The sequence below is a fragment of the Leptonychotes weddellii genome, chromosome 15, assembly GCF_054177405.1.
Source record: "Leptonychotes weddellii isolate Sample4059 chromosome 15, ASM5417740v2, whole genome shotgun sequence".
Taxonomy (NCBI): Eukaryota; Metazoa; Chordata; class Mammalia; order Carnivora; family Phocidae; genus Leptonychotes; species Leptonychotes weddellii.
The window spans coordinates 10,024,115-10,045,906 of record NC_138383.1 but is presented as its reverse complement, the minus strand read 5'-3'; the positions used below and the strand labels follow the sequence as shown (position 1 = coordinate 10,045,906).

The 21,792-nt window shown below is 35.4% G+C and overlaps 2 protein-coding genes across 2 annotated transcripts in view; one reads left to right on the top strand and one right to left on the bottom strand.

Annotated features, from left to right (window-relative positions):
• The window catches only part of LOC115940510 (ATP-binding cassette sub-family A member 10-like), a 587,693-nt gene that overhangs the window by 53,935 nt on the left and 511,966 nt on the right, over nt 1-21,792 (top strand). The gene's annotated exons all lie outside the window — the stretch shown is intronic.
• The window catches only part of ABCA5 (ATP binding cassette subfamily A member 5), a 58,225-nt gene that overhangs the window by 1,642 nt on the left and 34,791 nt on the right, over nt 1-21,792 (bottom strand). Inside the window, exons 17-33 of the mRNA XM_081805932.1 lie at nt 21,458-21,595; nt 20,055-20,168; nt 16,778-16,948; nt 15,683-15,796; nt 15,157-15,291; nt 13,526-13,600; nt 12,933-13,024; nt 10,761-10,887; nt 10,338-10,455; nt 10,150-10,241; nt 5,195-5,370; nt 4,540-4,615; nt 4,328-4,422; nt 3,043-3,162; nt 1,812-1,961; nt 1,344-1,423; nt 255-310 (exon numbers count right to left, since the gene is read on the bottom strand). Coding sequence (XP_081662058.1) covers nt 255-310; nt 1,344-1,423; nt 1,812-1,961; nt 3,043-3,162; nt 4,328-4,422; nt 4,540-4,615; nt 5,195-5,370; nt 10,150-10,241; nt 10,338-10,455; nt 10,761-10,887; nt 12,933-13,024; nt 13,526-13,600; nt 15,157-15,291; nt 15,683-15,796; nt 16,778-16,948; nt 20,055-20,168; nt 21,458-21,595 — 1,929 coding nt within the window. The remainder of the gene's footprint in view (nt 1-254; nt 311-1,343; nt 1,424-1,811; nt 1,962-3,042; nt 3,163-4,327; nt 4,423-4,539; nt 4,616-5,194; nt 5,371-10,149; nt 10,242-10,337; nt 10,456-10,760; nt 10,888-12,932; nt 13,025-13,525; nt 13,601-15,156; nt 15,292-15,682; nt 15,797-16,777; nt 16,949-20,054; nt 20,169-21,457; nt 21,596-21,792) is intronic.

Sequence of the window (21,792 nt, the reverse complement as noted above, 5' to 3'; positions counted from 1 at the left end):
AGTTGGTTAGGCGACTGCCTTCGGCTCAGGTCATGATCCTGGAGTCCCTGGATCGAGTCCCGCATGGGGCTCCCTGCTCGGCAGGGAGTCTGCTTCTCCCTCTGACCCTCCCCCCTCTCATGTGCTCTCTCTCATTCTCTCTCTCAAATAAATAAATAAAATCTTTAAAAAAAATAAAATAAATAAATAAATCTAAACAATTAGATATCACTTTCTTCTATAAAAAAACTTTTAAAAATTTAACTTTATAGTACCTGTTCCAATGTTGCTTGAGAAAAGCTATATTCTTCAATGGCAAAAGTATGTTTAGCTATTAAAATATGAAAACAATATTTAACTTATTAATATTTCTAAAGAATAAAAATGGCAGTAACTACTAAATGGCTAACAACCTATTTAAAAAAAAAAAATTCTGTAATCAACTCATTTAAATTTGAAGCTGCCAAAACATGTTCCTTTCCTCTTTGTTCCCTGAGGCACCCTATCTGCAGCCTTACTTGCTTCACCTTGCCCTTTCCAAGCATCTCCTGTTTACCCTCCTCTGTCTTCCTTACTATGCCTTTTCTCATGACTTCTTTGGCTCCCTGCTCCCTATCTTCCCTTCCCAAATTTCCATTACAGCCTGTTCTGAACTTCTTGAACTAGATTCTGGATTAGTTCTTATGGCCATATACTCTTTTTAAGTTTATTTCAGATCCTTTTGCAATCTATTCTAACCTCAAATTTTCTGGCTTCCTATTCATTCCTGTAGTGAAATTCTCCCCAAGCTTTATTAGGTTGTTTCATAGTTTATAAATTCCATAAAACAACTTGTGTATGAATACCTGTTCCATCCAGGAGCTTACCTCTCATGACTTGCTACCAGAATATCTTTATCCTACCAACCATTTATTTTTAAAAATGTCAAGTTCCAATAAGCTTCTTTAAGCTTTTAGGAATGTCCACATCCCTACACTATGGATTTTCCTCTCCCCTCTTCTGCTGCCACTGAAGTCTTGCTACCATTGTTACTTCTAGGGCCTGATACCAAGTGAGGGTTCTGGAAACTCAATGCTCTCATTTCTGAAATGAACCACTGAGTGCTAATTAAACTGAACTTTCTTACAGATGCAATGTGAAAAACCATGGTGATGTCAACTAAAATAGTAAAAGATTTACACTATAATATAGCTGACCTACTAAACCTCTACAGTGTTAGTATTTATCCTGTCTTACATTAAATTAATAAAAGGTTATCTTTTTATTTACAATAGCTTCCACAATAAACAGTCCCAATTTCTAAACTTGAAAATAAAATTCTTTTATAAATTGAAAGCTACCTTACAATGTTTTTCAAATCTTACCTTCTTCCAACTTAGAAAAAGATTGTGAAAGGGATGGAACATCTTCCTTAGGAATCTTATAAGCCAAAATAGAAGAAAAACTGGAAACAGATAAAATATAGAAAAATTTAAGAATGACTACTAATATGTTCTAAAGCTAAAGTTCAAACTTTATTTAAAGTTCAAAATTAAACTCCAACAACTTATTTTGATACATATTTAGAAAAAAATTGTTTTAAATCTTAAAATATTTCCATGCAAAATAACTCTCTCATTATTACTGATATGAGAACTTTTAGAAGTTTAAATACTATTGAATATTGCAAGATCTAACACTAAGTTAGATATAAAACTCCAGTTATCAGACTATGTTATTAGTCCAATACTGGTGATATTAACAGACCTTTTTTTTCTAATCCTTAATGCAGTAACCAATTTTTACGATTATTGCTCTACAAAAAAATATAACTAAATTATTAAAATCTTTACCTCTCCTGACGGCTTGCATTTGGGAAAATATACTGAATTTCTCTTTGAAGGCGGTCTACTTCTAGGTTTTCTATCCACTCCTTTAACTTTATTTCCAAAAAGTAGCCTTTTCCAAATTTACTCTTCAGATGCTGGACAGTCCCAATACATCTGTAGTGATTTTTAGAAGAAAGCTCAGACATTATAAGATGACTTGACAGCTCCAAAGAATGATTTCTCAAAAGATGATTTAAATTAAATGTTTGATGGGATACTTTTAAATGTATAGAGAAGTTGCAAATATAATACAGAGAGACTCCATATACCCCTCACCCAGTTTTAGTTTCCCTAATATTATGATCTTATATAACCATGGCGCATTTGTCAAAATTAAGAAACGAACACTGGTATATTACTATTAACTTCATATTTGACTTTATTTGGATTTCACCAGTTTTTCACTAATGCCCTTTTTCTGTTCCAGGATCTATCCAGGATACACACTGCACTTAGCCCCCACGGGTCTGTGACAGTTTCTTACTCTTTCCTTCCTTTTTTACCTTTGACAGTTTTAGGAATTTGTCAAGTGTTTCGGCAGAATGTCTCTCAATTTGTAGTAGTCTGACAGTTTTCTCATTAGACTGGGGTTAGAGGTTTTGGAGGAAATGCCACGGAGCTGAAGTACCTTTCCTATGACATCCTATCAGGGGTACATGATATCCACACAACGCTGCTCTTCAGTGAAGTTACTATCGCCCTCTTTCCATACATTAGAAGGGACTGGCTAAATTCAGACTACACTTAGGAAGTGGAGAATTACCCTACCCTCCCAGAGGGAGCAGTATCTACATATACTGTTTGGAATCTTACCATAAGGAAAATTTGCTCTCCTCCCACATTTATTTTATTTATTCAACCATTTATTTATAAGAGTATGAACTTGAATTACGAATATATTTATTTTATACTTTGGATTACAACCCAATACAATGCCTAGCAATTTTTTAAAATAACAAATATCATGCATGAAAAACAACATTCCAAGTTGTTGAACCATTAAACTAATTACAAATGCAAATTAGCTAGCCATTTCTTAGAAATAAACTAACACATTTCCAAGTAATTCTACAGAAAGCTAATAGTCAAAAACTCAAGTAAGGACACTTTTTTTGGCATTTAAATTTATTATTGTTAAGTTTCTGAAATGATTATTCAACCCCTCCCCCCAACGGCATGCCTTTCAGACATTTACCTTAACTGCCCAGATACCATGACGGCTACCCGGTCACAGACAGCTTCTGCTTCCTCCATATAATGAGTGGTCAGAATAGCAGCCCGCTTTTTGTTTTTAAATGCAGTTCGAATTGCTCGCCTATAATACATATGTAAAATAAACAGAGTAAAGCATCTGAATATTAATGAAAATCTAACTATTTGGTTAATTAAAATTTATCAATATCTATTGCTATAGTTATTACATACTGCCCAACTACAATTCTTTTAACTTCTTTTCCTCTATTTTTGAAAGTTTGTCAAATAAACAGAAATTCCATGACTTCAAATGTTTCTATGCATTAAAAGATAAATTATAAAATTTGATGCTTTTTCATGTTATAACTAAAATAGCCATAAAATCATAGGGAAAACTTAATATGCTTCTACCCCACCTCACATTTTATAGACATGGAAATGTAGGCTCAAAGAGTTGGTCAACTAACTAGCACCATGAATTCCTAGGCGTTCCAACATAAACTCAAGCCAATGTTATGAGAATTAGAATTTATGTTAAATGACCAGGAAAAAATCTTTTAAAAGCCATTCAGGGCGCCTGGGTGTCTCAGTTGGTTAAGCGACTGCCTTCGGCTCAGGTCATGATCCCTGAGTCCTGGGATCGAGTTCCACATCGGGCTCCCTGCTCAGCGGGGAGCCTGCTTCTCCCTCTGACCCTCTCCCCTCTAATGCTGTTTCTCTCACTTGCTCTCTAATAAATAAATAAATAAAATCTTTAAAAAAAAAAAAGCTATTCAGACAGCAGTACTCTTTATCTTAATAATTACTCATATATTTATTTTTATTCTGGAATAAATAAAATATTATTAATTTCATGAAAGTATAAAGTATGATAAAGTTTAAAAGTTTATGGCAGGGGTGCCTGGGTGGCTCAGTCGGTTAAGCATCTGCCTTCCACTCAGGTCATGATCTCAGGGTCCTGGGACCAAGCCCCTCGTCAGGCTCTCTGCTCAGCAGGAAGCCTGCTTCTCCTTCTCCCACTCCCCCTGCTTCTGTTCCCTCTCTTGCTGTCTCTCTCTCTCTCTCAAATAAATAAAATCTTAAAAATAAATAAAATAAAATTTTATGAGCTTCTCTAGGTATCAATAGTAATTAATTTTTAATTACTATTTTGTCATTTGTGTAAGATTTTAAATCAATATATATAACTAATATAAATCCATTAGTGATAATAAAACAAACTACTCTTTTATTCTAAAGTATGAAATAGTATACCATGTCTCAAGTATCTTTAATGTCATACTCACCACATGTGCTGTTTGGCTTTAGGATCCATACCTGTAGATGGTTCATCTAGCAGGGTAATGTGAGGATTCCCCAGCATACTCAGGGCAAAACACAACTAGTTAGAAAGAAAATGTGGAGGGGACTAATAAGGCTTTGCATAAGAGATTTTATGAAGACAGTATCAGGCTCTCAACTATGAATAAGACATACATATATCTGTTAATAAAAGTACCTTTCGCTTGATTCCTGCAGGTAGTTTCTTTATAGTTTTCTGAAGATGTTCTTTTAAATCAAGTGCATTTGTTATCCTGCAAAATAGGTAATACAAAATGATTGTATTATCACTCACTGTGATCATTCACAGTTTTTTTTCTAGAACATTCAGTTGGAACTTACTATATAATTAGACCTCCAATTTACATCTCTTTTTTTTTTTAAAGATTTTATTTATTTATTTGACAGAGAGAGACACAGTGAGAGAGGGAACACAAGCAGGGGGAGTGGGAGAGGGAGAAGCAGGCTTCCCGCTGAGCAAGGAGCCCGATGCGGGGCTTGATCCCAGGACCCTGGGATCATGACCTGAGCCCAAGGCAGACGCTTAACGACTGAGCCACCCAGGCGCCCCCAATTTACATCATCTTAAACAAATCACTATTTTAATAAAAAGATTCACTTTACATTTGACATTTATAGGTATGTTCACCCTGTAATTAAAAATAGAAAAACTACCTTTTTATTTTTATAACTATCATTATTCTGTAAAGAATATATGAAAAAGTAATGACCATTTTCTATTAAAAGTATAACAAAAAATGCTTTTAAAAATTAAACTTTTAAAATGTGAAATGTCAACCTTTCTCTGGGTAATAAAAAGGTTTTAATTTTACCGATTTATGACTTCTTTCATGTCACTTGAGCTCATTCCTTTCACAGCTCCATAAATTTCAAAATGTTCCTGCAATGTAATATCTGGCCACAGTGGGTTTATCTGAGGACAGTATCCCATATACTTAATGGAATCATCATCTTCAGTTGGTTCTGGAGAATAATCTCCAAGGAATACCTACAGAAATACAAACCAATTTTAAATAACTTTTGGCTTAATTTACATTGTGAAGAAGTGGTAAGTGAATTAATTCAAACTCTTTCCTAGAACCAGGGTAATAGTAAGTCAAATTTTTATTCCTTTTGATGAAGAAAGGACATACATAGCTAAGTCAGAGTTCAGTGACATGGCCCAAAAGGGCGATCAGGAATGCAGGTTGATTGAAAAGGCAAACTCCAATTTTAACTAGGATGATCAAAGGACCTCACTGGAAGGTGCTATTGGTGCCATGGACGTAAAGCAAATTGAATCATTTGGATTTTTACAGGGTAAGGAATACCCTATAAAAGGAACAGTTAAGGCAAAAACCCAGAGAAGAGTGTGCCTGGCATTTTCCAGGAAATCAATGGGTCAGTGTGGTTGGTGTAAAGTAAGGAAGGGGGAGAGCAGCGGAAGACAGGATTAGAGCAGTTTTGTGAAGTTTCCACGAAGTGGTGATATGCTTACAATCAAAGGCTAATTAATGGCAGGGTCAATATTAGCTCCTATATCTCCTGAAGTTAATAAGATTGTCTTCTACAGATCAGGTTGGCAGCAGATCTGTCCACTGAAACCTGGCAGGCCAGAGAGGAGTGGAAGGAAATATTCATCGTGCTGAATGGGAAAAATATACAGCCAAGAATTGTTTATCCAGGTTGTTATTCAGAATAGAAGGACAGATAAAGAGTCTCCCAGACAGGGGCACCGGGGTGGCTCAGTTGGTTGAGCATCTGACTCTTGCTTTTGGCTCAGGTCATGATCTCATGGGTCATGGGATCAAGCCCTGAATTGGGCTCCACGTGCGGTGGGGAGTCTGCTTGGTGGTTCTCTCCCTTTACCCCTCCCCCCTCCCTCAAGTAAATAAATCAATCTCTTTTTTTTTACAAAGGAGTTTCCCAGACAAACAAAAACTACTTTTATTAGTTCATGACCACTAAACCAGCCCTGCAAGAAATTTTAAGGTGGACTCTTTGAGTGGAGGGAAAAAAAAAGAGCAAAAGCAACAAAGACTAGAAAGGAGCACAGGACATCACCAGAAACACCAATTTTACAGGTAACACAATGGCACTAAATTCTTATCTTTCAGTAATCACTCTGAATGTAAACAGACTAAATGCTTCAATTGTAAGACAAAGGGTATCAGAATGGGTTATTCTTAATTTGGTTTGGCTACACATTTCTCTGTGGAAGTTGATTATTACAACTCAAATTCATTACAAGGCGTGAACCCATGAAAATATGAGTATTAAGAGCTTACTGAAAGGTGTCAATAAAGCTGTAGGTTCACCCACACACAAAAAAACAAGATCCATCTATATGCTGCATACAAGAGACTCATTTTAGACCTAAAGCCGGAGTAGTCTCACTTCCATCAGACAAACTGGATTTTATTTTTGTTAAAGACTTTAATTTATTTATTTGACAGAGGAAGAGATAGTGACAGCAGGAATACAAGCAGGGGGAGTGGGAGAGGGAGAAGCAGGCTTCCCGCTGAGCAGGGAGCCCGATGCGGGGCTCGATCCCAGGACCCTGGGATCATGACCTGAGCCCAAGGCAGATGCTTAACGACTGAGCCACCCAGGGACCCCAGACAAACTAGATTTTAAAACAAAGACTAAAAAGAGATGAAGAAGGGCATTATATCATAATTAAGGGGTCTATCCATCAAGAAAATCTAACAATTGTAAATATTTATGTCCCCAACTTGGGAGCAACCAAATACACGATTCAATTAATAATAAATATAAAGAAACTCATTGATAATAATACAGTAAGAGTAGGGACTTTAACACCCCACTTACAGCAATAGACAGATCATGTAAGCAGAAAATCAATAAGGAAACAATGGCTTTCAGTGACACACTGGACCAGATGGACTTAACAGATATACAGAACATTTCATCCATCTTAAAGCAGAAGAATACTTCTTTTCGAGTACCCATGGAACATTCTCCAGAACAGATCACATACTGGGTCACAAATCAACCCTCAACAAGTACAAAAAGACTGAGATCATACCATGCATATTTTTAGACCACGATGCTATGAAACTTGAAGTCAACCACAAGAAAAATTTAATACATGGAGGTTGAAGAACATCCTACTAAAGAATGAATGGGTTAACCAGGAAATTAAAGAAGAAAAAAAAAATACATAGAAGCAAATGAAAATGAAAACAGGACAGTCCAAAACCTTTGGGATGCAGCAAAAGCAGTTCCAGGAGGGAAGTATATTGCAATACAGGTCCACCTCAAGAAGCAAGAAAAATCTCAAATATACAACCTAACTTTACGCCTAAAGGAGCTAGAAAAGGAACGGCAAATAAAGCCTAAAGCCAGCAGAAGGTAAATAATAAAGATTAGAACATAAATAAACAATATAGAAACAAACAAACAAAAAAACAGTAGAATGGATTAACAAAACTAAGAGCTGGTTTTTCAAAAGAATTAATAAAACTGATAAACCTCTAGCGAGACTTATCAAAAAGAAAAGAGAAAGGACCCAAATAGATAAAATCATGAATGAAAGAGGAGAGATCACAACCAACACCACAGAAACACAAACAATTATAAGACAATGCTATGAAAAAGTATATGCCAACAAACTGGGCAACTTGGAAGAAATGGACAAATTCCTAGATATCTACAAACTAACAAAGCCAAAACTGAAACAGTAAGAAATAAAAATTTTGAACAGACCCAAAACCAGTAAAGAAACTGAATCAGTAATCAAAAATCTCTCAACAAACAAAGTCCAGGGCTGGATGGATTCCAAGACATTTTAAGAAGAGTTAATATCTATTCTCCTCAAACTATTCCAAAAAATAGATATTGAAGGAAAACTTCCAAACTCATTCTATGAAACCAGCATTACCTTGATTCCAAAACCAAAGACCCCACTAAAAAGGAGAATTACAGGCCAATACCCCTCATGAACATGGATGCAAAAATTCTCAATAAAATACTAGTGAATCGAATTCAACAGTACATTAAAAGAATTATTCACCACGATCAAGTGGGATTTATTCCTGGGCTGCAGGGGTGGTTGAACATTCGCAAATCAATCAACATGATACACCACATTATAAGAACCATATGATCCTTTCAGATGCAGAAAAAGCGTTTGACAAAATACAGATCTTTCCTTGATAAAAACCCTCAAAAAGTAAGGATAGATGGAACATACCTCAATATGGCCTTCGTATAAAGGCCATATACAAAAGACCCACAGGTCATCCTCAATGGGGAAACTGAGAGCCTTTCCCCTACAGACAGGAACAAGACAAGGATGTCCACTCTCACCATTACTATTTAACATAAGTCTTACCTCAGCAATCAGACAACAAAGAGAAATCAAAGGCATCCGAAATGGCAAGGAAGAATTCAGACTTTCACTATTTACAGATGACATGACACTCTATGTAGAAAACCTGAAAGACTCCACCAAAACATTGCTAGAACTCATACATGAATTCAGCAAAGTTGCAGGATATAAAATCAATGTGTAGAAATCTGTTGCATTTCTATACACCAATAACAAAGCAGCAGAAAAGGAAATCAAGGAATCCATCCCATTTGCAACTGCACCAAAAACAGTAAGATACATAGGAATAAACCTAACTAAAGAGGTAAAAGATCTGTACTCTGAAAACTATGGAAGATGCTCAACATCACTCATCACTCACCATCAGGGAAATACAAATCAAAACCACAATGCGATGCCACCTCACACCTGTCAGAACGGCTAAAATTAACAACACAAGAAACAACAGGTGTTGGCAAGGATGCCAAGAAAGAGGAACCCTCTTGTGCTGTTGGTGGGAATGCAAACTGGTGCAGCCACTCTGGAGAACAGTTTGGAGGTTCCCCAAAAAGTAAAAAACAGAACTACACTGTAATCCAGCAATTGTACTACTAAGTATTTACCCAAAGGATACAAAAATAGATTAGAAGGGGTACATGCACCCTGATGTTTACAGTGGCATTAACAATAGCCAAACTATGGAGAGAGCCCAAACGTCCATCAACTGATGAATGGATAAAGATGTGGTGTCTACACACACACACACACACACACACACACAGGAATATTACTCAACCACCAAAAAGAATGAAATCTTGTCATTAGCAATGATGTGGATGAAGCTAGAGTGTATTATGCTAAGTGAAATAAGTCTGTCAAAGACAATATTTACTGTATGATCTCATTCATATGTGGAATTCAGGAAAGAAAGCAAATAAACATATGGGAAGGGGGAAAAGAAAAAAAGGAGACAAGGAAACAAGCTATAAGTGACTCTTAATGATAGAGAACAAACTGCGGGTTGATGGAAGGAAGTGGGTGGGGGGATGGGCTAGATGGGTGATAGGTATTAAAGAGGGCACTTGTGATGAGCACCGGGTGTTTTATGTATGTGACGAATCACCGAATTCTACTCCAGAAACCAATATTGCACTATATGTTAACTAACAACATTTAAATAATAAAAAAATAATAAGATTGTCTTCCATTAAGTAGGTAGGCAAATCACCCATGCATGTAATAATTATAAAAGCAGAAATACTGTCTATGTGTGCATCTGCATGTGTGAAAATTTTATTGTGTACATTATTTTCAAAGATAACCAAAAAGATAGTAACTTGATTAAGCTATACTAAAAATTAATACTAAAAACATAAAATCCTAATCTGCCATTAAGAAATTTATTTTAACTAAAAATGTAAATCACAGCATCTCCCACACCCTTATATATCATACCTGGCCTGAAGTTGGTTCAATATCACCAACCAGAATATTGATAATTGTGCTTTTGCCTGCACCATTTGGACCCAGTAGCCCCAAGATCTCTCCTAAAGAAATTGAAAGAAAAATTATCATATGTAAATCAAACTAAAAATGGAAATAACTCTTCTGGAAAAATTATTTAAGAAAAAACAAATACCAGCCTTTTTTCACACAGAAAGAGACATATTTAGTTGCCACTTTCTTTACTTTTCTTGTAAGAAGAAAATCTTTCTTGTCATCATATTCTTTATGCAAACTGCTGACCATAATGGCTGGCTTCTAATAAGAGAAATAGGATTTAAAAAGAAAATAATAAATCAGATATACCTATCATGAAATGACAGGTTGCCCATAATTCATGTCCATATATCATATGAACTATATTCACTAATAAGAGGTATTATGTAAATAAATATCCATTTATGACTGAAATAATGGCTTATTCAGAAGTAGACAAATATTTTTTCAAAGACTTTTTTTCATATTGATTCATATGAAAAGAAAAGTATTTTTCAGATTAATTCCTATACGTGAGGAACTGATCACTTCACATTTAATAAGACTTACGATAAAGACTAAATTACCTCCTCACAACACTGGCAACTCATTAGCTCTTTGACCTTTAGTCTTTCAGCTTTGACATCTTCATCTTCATCCTCATTGTTCGGTGGTTCTGGATACTTCCTATTTTTGGACTTTGTTGAAAGAGTCCTAAATATATAAAGATAATAGATTTTCAAATAACTAACAGAGTAAGAAATTCAAGCACTCCATGGAGAAAAGACCGAAAAAATACACCAATCTGAGATCTGTGATCTTATTTCTGAAAGGTGGAATTACAGAGCTATTTTTCACTCATGGATCCATTTGATGATATTATCAGAATTCATTCATTTTTCAACATCTTATATGACTGGTATGTGTCATGCACTATTTCACAAAAAGATTTTAAAAAGCATGTATCCATCCCTCAAAGAATTTACAGTCTGGGTATAAATGACATGTCCCGGGCAGAGTGGATATAGAGGGCTGAACTCAGAACTCACAGGAACACTAGAAAAGTAGGTAGAGAAAAAAGTGCTTTGAAAGGAAATTTTGAAGTGTAAGAGAAGTAAAGAGGTAAAACAGGAGTTGACATTATGGACAACAAAGGAACAAGAGAAAAGTATAAGAAGGAAGAAGTCAATCACACTAAAGTAGCAGATGAGGTGAATAAGCAAAGCCTACTTCAGGAGATACGGAGGAAATCATTAGTCACCTTAATGAAAATAGCATGAGCAGAGAAGCAAGTGCAGAGACCAGACTGCAGGGATGTAAGGAGTGACTGGGAGGTGAGGAACTGGGAGTGGAAGCTTCTTGGTTATAAAATAAAAGATATACGGGACAAGAGCTACAGAGATTCAAGCTTAAATGAGATTTAGGAGTTCTGATGTCTATTAGTTTGTTTTATACAAAATCCCTCCCCAGAGAAAAATACCCTATTTAGATTCAAAAGGGAAAGGTACAGAAAGAGAAAATAAAATTGACAGAGCAACGTCCTTAAGTTGACAGAATAAATGAAGACATGGATAACAGAAGGGGTGTCTCTCCCTCTGGGACTAGGAAAAGGCAAAAATGATGAAAGAGGTGGACAAATGTGTAAAAATTTCTAATTAAGTCCTTTTGTTTTCAGAGATGGCAAGATCATCTAGTGAGAAGTAGAAAACGAGGTGAGGTGAACTGGAGAATTTGAGGAATACAAAGAAGGTTTGGGATAACTATCGAAAAGAGGAAGAAAATGGGGTAACAAGTGTTAAAACAAAGCTGAGTTTATGCAGGATAAATACGTGGTATTAACAAACTGCACTTCTATGTTAATTTTCTCCAGCCTGTAATTAGACTTAGCAAAAATTATGAGTTTTAGTAGACAGGTCAAAGAAATACAGAAGTTGAATAGAGGGTGCTGAAAGAGGGTGAAAGTGATGAATCACGTGAGTGAAGCTGAATAGAGAAAAGGTGAAAACAGTGATTAGTGGATACATTTGAAGAACAGAAAAAACTCAGGGGTAGAAACTACAGCAGGAAAGTCCAAAAAGACTAATAAAATAAGACAGCTGGAAAGATGAAGTGTTACTGGTAGTATAGGACACAGATGAAGTGAAGAGCAGTGATGGCAGGGCTCTGACCCAAATCAACACGTGAGACACAAAGGACACAGAAGTCGTGAGTGCGGAGAAAATCAGAAACTGAGGAGTAGGATGTTAGAAAGGTTATCTCAGTGGAAGCTGATTCTCCCCCAAGATGACAGCAGGAGAAAGAAGGAGAGCCAGATGCTAAGTCGTCAGTGGATATGGGGAGAATCCAGTGGTTAATAATTTGTTCACAGCAGCATTATTCATAATGGCCAAAGAAGAGAAACAACTCAAATGTCCATCAACTGATGAAAAGATAAGTGTGGTATTTCCATGCAATGTAATATTACTAAGAAAAGAAAAAAGTAATGAAGTATTGCTACATCATGAACCTTCAAAACATTATGGTAAGTAAAAGAAGCCAGACACAAAAAGACTATATATTGTAAAGTTCTATTTATATAAATGTTCAGAATTGGCAGATCTATAGCAACTAGATTAGCAGCTTAGCAGTTATACAGGGCTGGGGATATGCATGAGAGGGGCCATGGATGACTGTAAGGTTTTTTTTGAGAGTGAAGGAAATTACCTTATACTATGTAAACTTACTAAAAAACATTAAAATTTTTTAAAAAATTAACTGACCTGAAAAAAGGATCCTTTCTTATTGACCTGCCTCCATATTTTTTCTCATAGTACTGTAAGAGGAAAATCCAGAGTACACACTGCAGGTAAGGCTACAAGAAGAACACATAAGAGCTCATGACTCAATCTTTTTTCCCCCTATATCAACAGAACAAAGACCACATACATCAGGTTCCTCACCATCACCAAAATAATCATTATTTTCTTCACATGTCATATGAGTTAAGAATTTTAATGGAAACCAACATAGATTTTTAGTAAAATAATCCTTCACATATTTTTCTACCTCTGTAAAGTTCATTGTTGTCAGCTTCATAAAATATAATCAAAGGAGAAAAAAGTTGTTTTTGTTTCTAAGGAAGCCAGAATTATAATTAAATAGAATAACATGAGAGAGCCAAATACATTAAAATGGACATATTCAATAAATGTATTACCACCAAAATGCATGTTGGATGGCACTGACACACTGGACTTTTTGAGGCACCTTCATTCTTATGCAACACGGTAAAAACTAAAAAGAGAGTTAAAATCATACAACCAAACTGCTCTTAAGGTAGCATGCTAATGCCAACATTTTGGTTATTTCTTACCGATATAACAGCCACCAGAAGCCTATCCCATGGATTATAGGTGTACTCATTTTTTCGAATATTCTTCCAAGAAATCTAAGACAAAAATTTTTGAAAATTGATACGCTGCTGTGGTAAGATGATACAATGGTATTTTGTCTTTGACGCAGTTCCCAGGACATAGCTCCTAGCTTCTAAACACCCTTGGAGAGTGACAGAGGTGACAGGAGCATCTTTTGTTATTTAAAGTAGGCCCAATCAACCAAAACAGTTTATGCTACAGAGGAGACGGAACTGACGGATGGAGGGACGTACGGACAGACAGAGGACAGAGACAAACCAAGTGATTAATTAGAAGATGGGAACTTCCAGCCTCATCCAAAAGGGAGAGGGCCTTGAAGACTAATAATCTCATTGTGCCTCCGTAATGGAACCTCCATAAAATCCTCCATAAACACAGGGTTTGGAGACTTTCCAGGATGGTGACCGCATCCACATGCTGGGAGAGTGGCACGCTCAAAACTCCATAGGGACAAAAGCTCCAGTACTTCGGACCATTCTGGACTTTGCCTTCCCTATCTCTTAATCTACTTATTTGCATATGCAATATAATAAACTGGTAAAAGTACATAAAGTGTTTCCCTAAATTCTATAAGCCATTATAACAAATTATTGAACCTGTCAAGGGGTCATAGGAACCCTGGATTTGTAGCCACATCAGACACAAGCAGGGGTTACCTGCGGATCCACTACTTGGATCTGGCATCTGAAATGGAGGGAGGGGGGCGATCTTGTGGGACCGAGCGCTTACCCCTGAGAACCCTGAAGGTAGCCCTGAGTCTGCATTAACTCCAGGTAGTTAAATATCAGAATTGCTTTGTGTGAGGGAAAAACCCACACATTTGATGTCAGAAGTGTTGTGAGTAGTAGTTTTCTTTTTTTGAGTAGTAGTTTTCTTATGGCTGCAATATGTAGGAATATTTAGATTAAAATGCATTTTGTTCAGCAAACATGTATTCTCTATACATAAGTTAGCTATTAATATTAATAGCTATGATTTCTACTTAGATTAAGATCCTCCCCACACCAAAATATTTCTATCTGGGGATATATAAATTAAACATATTAAACCGAAGCAAAAAAGAAAGTGGGGGGGAGGGGAGGGTCAGTGTGTAGAATTAAGTCAGTAATCATTCTAAATCAAAAATTCATCATTTAATTTTTTTCTAATCACATGCAAATTTTTTCAATTAATCCAGGCTTAATTAAACTAACATTTTATATTTTCTTTGGAAAAAAGTCTCTTACACTTTATTTTCTCTCATCCCTTTATAGCACAATACATTATTTAATCCCTGAAAAACTCCCCCAAAACAGATACTGACTGAAGTCAGATCATACTTGGAATTTCTGTACATACTTTTGGGAATCAAAGAACAGGTAACGGACATACTCCTCCTTTGAGATTTTACGGCTTAAAGACATGCATGAAAAGATTTCACAGTAATCTTAAACTGCTGCTCGTGCTCTTTCTCTCGCTATCTCTCTCTCTCTCTCAAATAAATAAAATCTTTAAAAAAAAAAAGAACTAAGATCTCAAAGATTAGACAGTATTTATGCTTTACAAATATTAAAACACATAACAGACCTACCTTTATGAAACAAATCAGACAACCTAGAAGTGGATAGATTGGAATGACTATGGAAAAGGTATAATGAAGAACAGCTGTAACTGTGTATCCCATAAAGAACGTTATTTCAGTGATTGCAATGCAAACCAACGCTGTCTAAAGGAAAAAAATGAGAAAACAAGTAAAAAAATATTTAGCAATTTCATACAAACTCACTTGTAAGTTTGTGCCTCAGCATTTATTACGTTTTCAATCCTCTAATGAAACATGGAACCACAGATGATACTTAGCGGGGAAGCACCAGGCCCAGCTGTTTTGCCACTGGCATCCTTGCCATGTAATTCTTAAATGCCTTCAGTACCATCCCTTTGTGGAATGGATGATGCAGAAGACAAATATACACATAAAAAATGCTGCCTGCCATCAACCTAAGTTCTGTACTTAGAAAAGACACAATAACATTTTGAACATAATCTTGAAAGAGTTCATGACTTTCAAGTAAGCTACTGTGAAAAGCTGGGGTGAAATAATACAAAACATGACTTACCACAGAATAGATAAATGACCAAAACTCTTTGGTATTCAAAATTTTTTTAAAAGTGAAGGAGGTAACATAGGTAAACAGAATGACTGATGGAACATAACCGATAAGGCAAAAAACCTGTAAAACAGAAATGTGTATTTTTATGTAAAAATATGAATAGCTAGCAGTATATATGATATAAAACACCAGTTGTATCAAAATATTAAGGAATGATTATTCTTCAAATTTTATTGCTCAATCACTCCAAAAACTGAAATTGTAGTTACCTGAGGAATTACCATGCACATTCTTCCTAAATCAGTAAAACTCATACTTTTAACTACTTGTTAACACAATCCTGAATAAGTAATTTACACTGAACACTATCTGTAGTTCTTTTTTATGCCAGTTGAAAAGCTGTCTCTAATCATGTTATAAAAACAAGTATACTAGCTGGTTACAACTTTATCCTTCTCAATCAACTATTAGCTACCATTTCAATATACAGCATTCAATGTATTTGGTAAATATTTAAGAAAAACATTTATTAATTTATAAAGCAGAAATTAATATGTAAAGTCAGTATTATCTCTGACAAAATGATAAAATTACTTTCAGTAACCCCAACCTCACCTAGTTCTATTTTCCCTTTTTCCTAATATAAATCATTCACATGAAGGGTCTAGTATCAGTCATATACATGTGAACACGAATGTAAGCCATACTCTTCCTTAGTATTTTAAGTGATATTTTAAATTATGGAATAAAAGCGCTTCTTTGTGAAATTATTTTCAGACACAGAGACAAGGAAGATATAAGGAAGGACTGTTTAATTATTCCTGATTACATACAAGTATGCAGTCTACAGAAAAGACCACCTCAGTCTCAAGGAATTATTTCATAATGATAGCTAGTTGTTGTTTCTTAAAAAACCACTTACAGTAATATGAATTGCATTATCAGTATCATATACAATAATTAAAAGATACTGGTTCTACTTTCTATAAAAAATTAATATTCAAATTACTTGATGAACCACTTGTCATGTTTATAAATACTTAGTTTTTTAAAATAACATTTCATTTATAAATAGCATGAGTGCAAGTAATGTTAACTTACCACAGAAAGGAACTTTATAGCATAAAAATATAACCCATAATGAAATGCAAATAAACTTCCTAGCATCAAAATAAGAATAAGAAAAAATAAGGGGATATCAACAATAGCTTGTCCAATCCAATACGCAGATGGCAAAAGCCCTGAAAGTTTAAGTTGGGTATAAGCTTTGATCTACAAAACAAAAAGAGGGAGGAGGGAAAACTGGTTATAATTGTAAACACTTTACACACAAAAAACTCTAGCAAATTATTGTGGAACTCTTCATTTTACATCAACAAAACAATACAGGTCACATTCCAGGTCTCTAGGTAATAAAAACCCTCCTACAATTAAATATAAATTCCATATAGTCTTTAATTTGGCTCAGTTCTGAGATGTAACAATTTTGACAAAATTTTTCAGAATCAGAATACAGTAGAATTAAGAAACACAAAACTAAAATAAAGCAAAAGGTGTCATGGGAGTTATAGCTGTGCAAACAAAAAGCAGCCAAAACAATGCTGCTTTTACAACTCTGGAAGTAGATGAAAGATATGTCTAAACAGAAAACAGATTCTCAGTTTTAAAAATTAACCTTTCATGAAAACACTAATAAACTGCCAATTGTCTTTGGGATTTACAGAAGGCTTTCAGCTGAAGTGTGAAACTCTGTACTGATAATTCATTTTTAGCCTTTTATAATCCTCCTGTGTAGTACAAAAACGTAAGTTGTTATTACTACAAGTAATTAGCATTTTCATGTATACAAACAGTAAACTTAAATGAGCTGAGTTTTCCCCCCTCATCCTCTCATTATAATTTGAAATTTTAAAAATCTTTTATAAATCCAAATACCTAACAAATTTACTCAGTTGATTTTTGGCATCTATACTCCTAATAAATACATTATAAGAAAGAGCTAGCCATAGAGATAACAGAAATATGGAATATAAAGATTAGTTAAGAAGAAGAGAAGTGATAAAAAATGGACAACTTTCGTGTTCGGTGAATCATAAGAACAAAAATATAAACAATATAAGAAAACATAAACCCAATCAAATAGAGTTATTCTGGATCATCCATGCTTTTGTCATTCATATAACGCTGGTGGGAACATAAAACAGACTATCCACTCTGGAAAACTGTTTGACTATTTCTTTTAAAACTAAACACGGAATCACCACATGACACAGCAATGGTACTCTTGGGCATTTATCCCAGAGAAATGAAAACTTACGTTCACACAAAAACCGAACCATAAGAGACGATGGACTCTGAAAAACAAACTGAGGGTTCTAGAGGGGAGGGGGGGGTGGGAGGATGGGTTAGCCCGGTGATGGGTATTAAAGAGGGCACGTTCTGCATGGAGCACTGGGTGTTATATGCAAATAATAAATCATGGAACACTACATCAAAAACTAATGATGTAATGTATGGTGATTAACATAACATAATAAAAAATTTAAAAAAAAAACCTGTACACAAATGTTCATAGCAGCTTTATTCATAATAGTCAAGAACTGGAAACAATCCAGATCCATACCATGGAATACTACCCAGCAATAAAAAGAATGGACTACTGATACATATAAACCAATTGAATGAATCTCCAGGGAATTATCCTAAGTGAAAACATCTAATCCCTCCCAAAAATACGTTATGATTCCATATACACATTCTCGAAATATCAAAATTACAGAAATAGAGAATAGATTATTGGTTGCCAGAGGTCAGGGAGGGGGTGGGTGTGTGGGCTTCAATAGGAGGGATCTCTGTGGTGAAGCCACTGTTCTCTATCTTGACTGTATCAATGTCAATATCTCAGGATTTTACTCTTATACCACAGTTTTACAAGATATTACTGAGGTGAAGTGAGTAGGATACAGAGGATCTCACTGTATTATTTAACACCTAATATGAATCTACAATTATCTCTAAATAAAAATCTGAGTTAAAAAACATTTAAGTTGAAACAAAAGAGAAAAATGGAATTGTCTAGTAAGTTTTATACGTCAGTAGTGGTGTTATGGGTATTTTTTAATTTTCTTATGCTTTCCTACTTTTTTTTTAAAGATTTTATTTATTTGCCAGAGAGAGACACAGCAAGAGAGGGAACACAAGCAGGGGGAGTGAGAGAGGGAGAAGGAGGCTTCCTGCCGAGCAGGTAGCCCGACGTGGGGCTTGATCCCAGGACCTTGGGACCATAACCTGAGCCGAAGGCAGACACTTAACGACTGAGCCACCCAGGCACCCCAACTTTCCTACATTTTTTTTTAAAGATTTTATTTATTTATTTGAGAGAGAGAGAGCAAGCGCACAAGTGGGGGTGGGGAGGGGCTGAGGGAGAGGAAGAAGCAGACTCCCCGCTGAGCAGGGAGCGCCACTCGGGGCTCAATCCCAGGACCCTGGGATCATGAACTGAGTTGAAGGCAGATGCTTAATTGACTGAGCCACCCAGGTGCCCCTTTCCTACATTTTCTAAATTAGAACAATGAATATATATAACAGAAAAAAAATGAATATATTTTTAAAATATCTCCTGAGACTCATGTATTACTTTTCCACTAAAGAAAATTACTAAAATATGTAATTGTCTGCTCTGAGACTTCATTATTTGTCACACTGGGTAAATTAATTTAGACAACTCTGCTTCCACTGAACTAAGAAGACATGTGGAAAATGAGAATTTTGATTACAGGAGTAAGAGAGGGACAATGTCAGCAGGGTAGAAGGGTGGAAGGCTTTGAACAGCCAAGAGACCGTACAAGACACCATGTGCCTGAGGACAGAAGAGAAAGGAGCAGAAAAGAAAGTAAAAAGATACCGAATAACCTCGGTATACATAGCAATTTTTCCTAGGCTCTGGTGATCACAATCATTATCTACCTATTTTTTTCATTTAGCAAAAATTAAGTACCTTGTACATTCAACACATTCCATTAAAGGTTAAGGGGCAGAGGCAGGTTAGTGTACCTGTTAAGAACATAAGAACATCTCAAATGAGATGAGACAACATGGGCACATGATAATACCACTCCCATCCCCACTTCCTGACCTATAAATAAAGTCGGTAACATAAAACTTATATCACAATCTTGTAAGGATTAAAGGATGTAACTTTTGAAGCGTGACAGGGACTCAACTAATAAATGATAGTTATTACTATTACTATATTAAATATGTTTATTCTCCATTTACTTACTCCTAAAATATAAGTCTTGCACTCATGCAGAGCAGGTTATTGTTCTGTATGAGACTTATTAACATACTTTACCTGTAATTTTAACTCAATCATTACCTTATGATTCTCTGCATTTTCCATGGCAAAGTAAGGTGGCATTGCAGTAACAATGATTCCCAGTAGAGCCGCTTGAAAATACAGCTCAATTTTGAAAACGATGTCTGTAATTTCCTGAAAGACAATCACAGAGTAAGAAATGAAACTGAGAATCACTTTATATCATCTTAGTACTTTCTAAATAAAAGACTATCAAAACCTCTGAAGAAACACATTAGGATATCTATCCTAGGCATAGTCTATGTGAAAAAACAGGTGGCAGAGTTAACAGGCTGTGAGTTACAGGACCAACTCTGCCACTTAGTAAGTAGCTACATAATCCTGAGCAAGTCATCATATTTCCATTTTCTTATCTACAACACAGAATAATAGGGCATTTAAATTAAGCTTTACCATTTAACTAAAAATAATAATGGACATGAAAAAGCAGTTAACATGTCCACCAGTAGTCCTATGCAATGAACAGACAGAATGATTTCTGATGCACTCATTGGTTGCTGGGACTATGAGCCACTTGGGATCTTGGGGGCCCTCTTCCTTTTGAAAAAGCTGTACTTGGGAACAAGCTCAGCCTCCTATGGAAACAGGAGTTTCTTCTCCCCAGCAGCAGGGGCTATAACTCCCAGAGGCCTCAATGGTCCCTTGCTGCCCCAAAGACCCAAGTAGGGAAGGAAACTTTTCCAGACAACTAAAGTAAACAGCTGGTGCCCCAAATACAAACTACCCATTGCACTGTATTACCCCTGCCCTCAACAGGTACAAGGGTCTTCTGGAGGGTGGGAGAGATAATGAAATCTAGAACTGATGTAGTGATGGATGCAGAACTCTATGAACATAATAAAAATCATTGGATTGAAATGAGTTAATAGTGTATGAAGTGTATCTCAATAAAACTGTTAAAAAAGTATAGCAATGGAAAGTAAAAAATGCTATTACAGAAAGATAAGTGCCCATTTATTTTTCAACATGTGAAAAATAAAACATAAGGGTGAGAGAAAAATGTTGACTATTTTTCTGAAGAGTTAATTTTCACATTTATAACCCAATAGTCCTATCTAGAGGAAAAATGACTGTATGAGCAACTTCTCAAGTTTATTCCGCTACCCCAGTAAGAGATTTTAGATGAACAATACTCATTTTTAAGTTATCTTAATTTTTCTTGTCTGATTAATACAAAAAATACTTATGCTTTAAAAAAGTATCGGTACCAAGACAGAACTTCCTTGACCCTGAAGCAAACTAATACTGGGCACTCCTAAACCCAGATGTAAAGCATCCCCAAGTCAAGCTTTAGTAAGACTAAGAACTGTCACATGATAAACATCTACAGATTTCCTTTGTAGTAGTGCCTGGCTTTTATTACACACACACACACACACACACACTTTTTAAAGTTTGCTTACTTGAAAGAATGGGGTATTCCAGACCTGGATGCTTTCGGTCACATTTAAATGATAAAGATAATAATTACTGATAATATTCATCAATACAGGTAAAGAATAAACCATAGTACTGTTGAAAACAGCTGTAAAAACATAGTCCTAAGATTTAAAAAAAGAGAGTGTTATTACATACCATATATAAATACACTGCTACTGTGTACTAAGCCTTCTCACAGACTAAGAGAATCCTAACTATAAGTTGATTCAACAAATTACAGAAATAATATTCAACAGATAAAGATAATGGATAAAGATAACCTGGTTTGGAGTCTATAAATATTTTGGTTTTTTTTTTT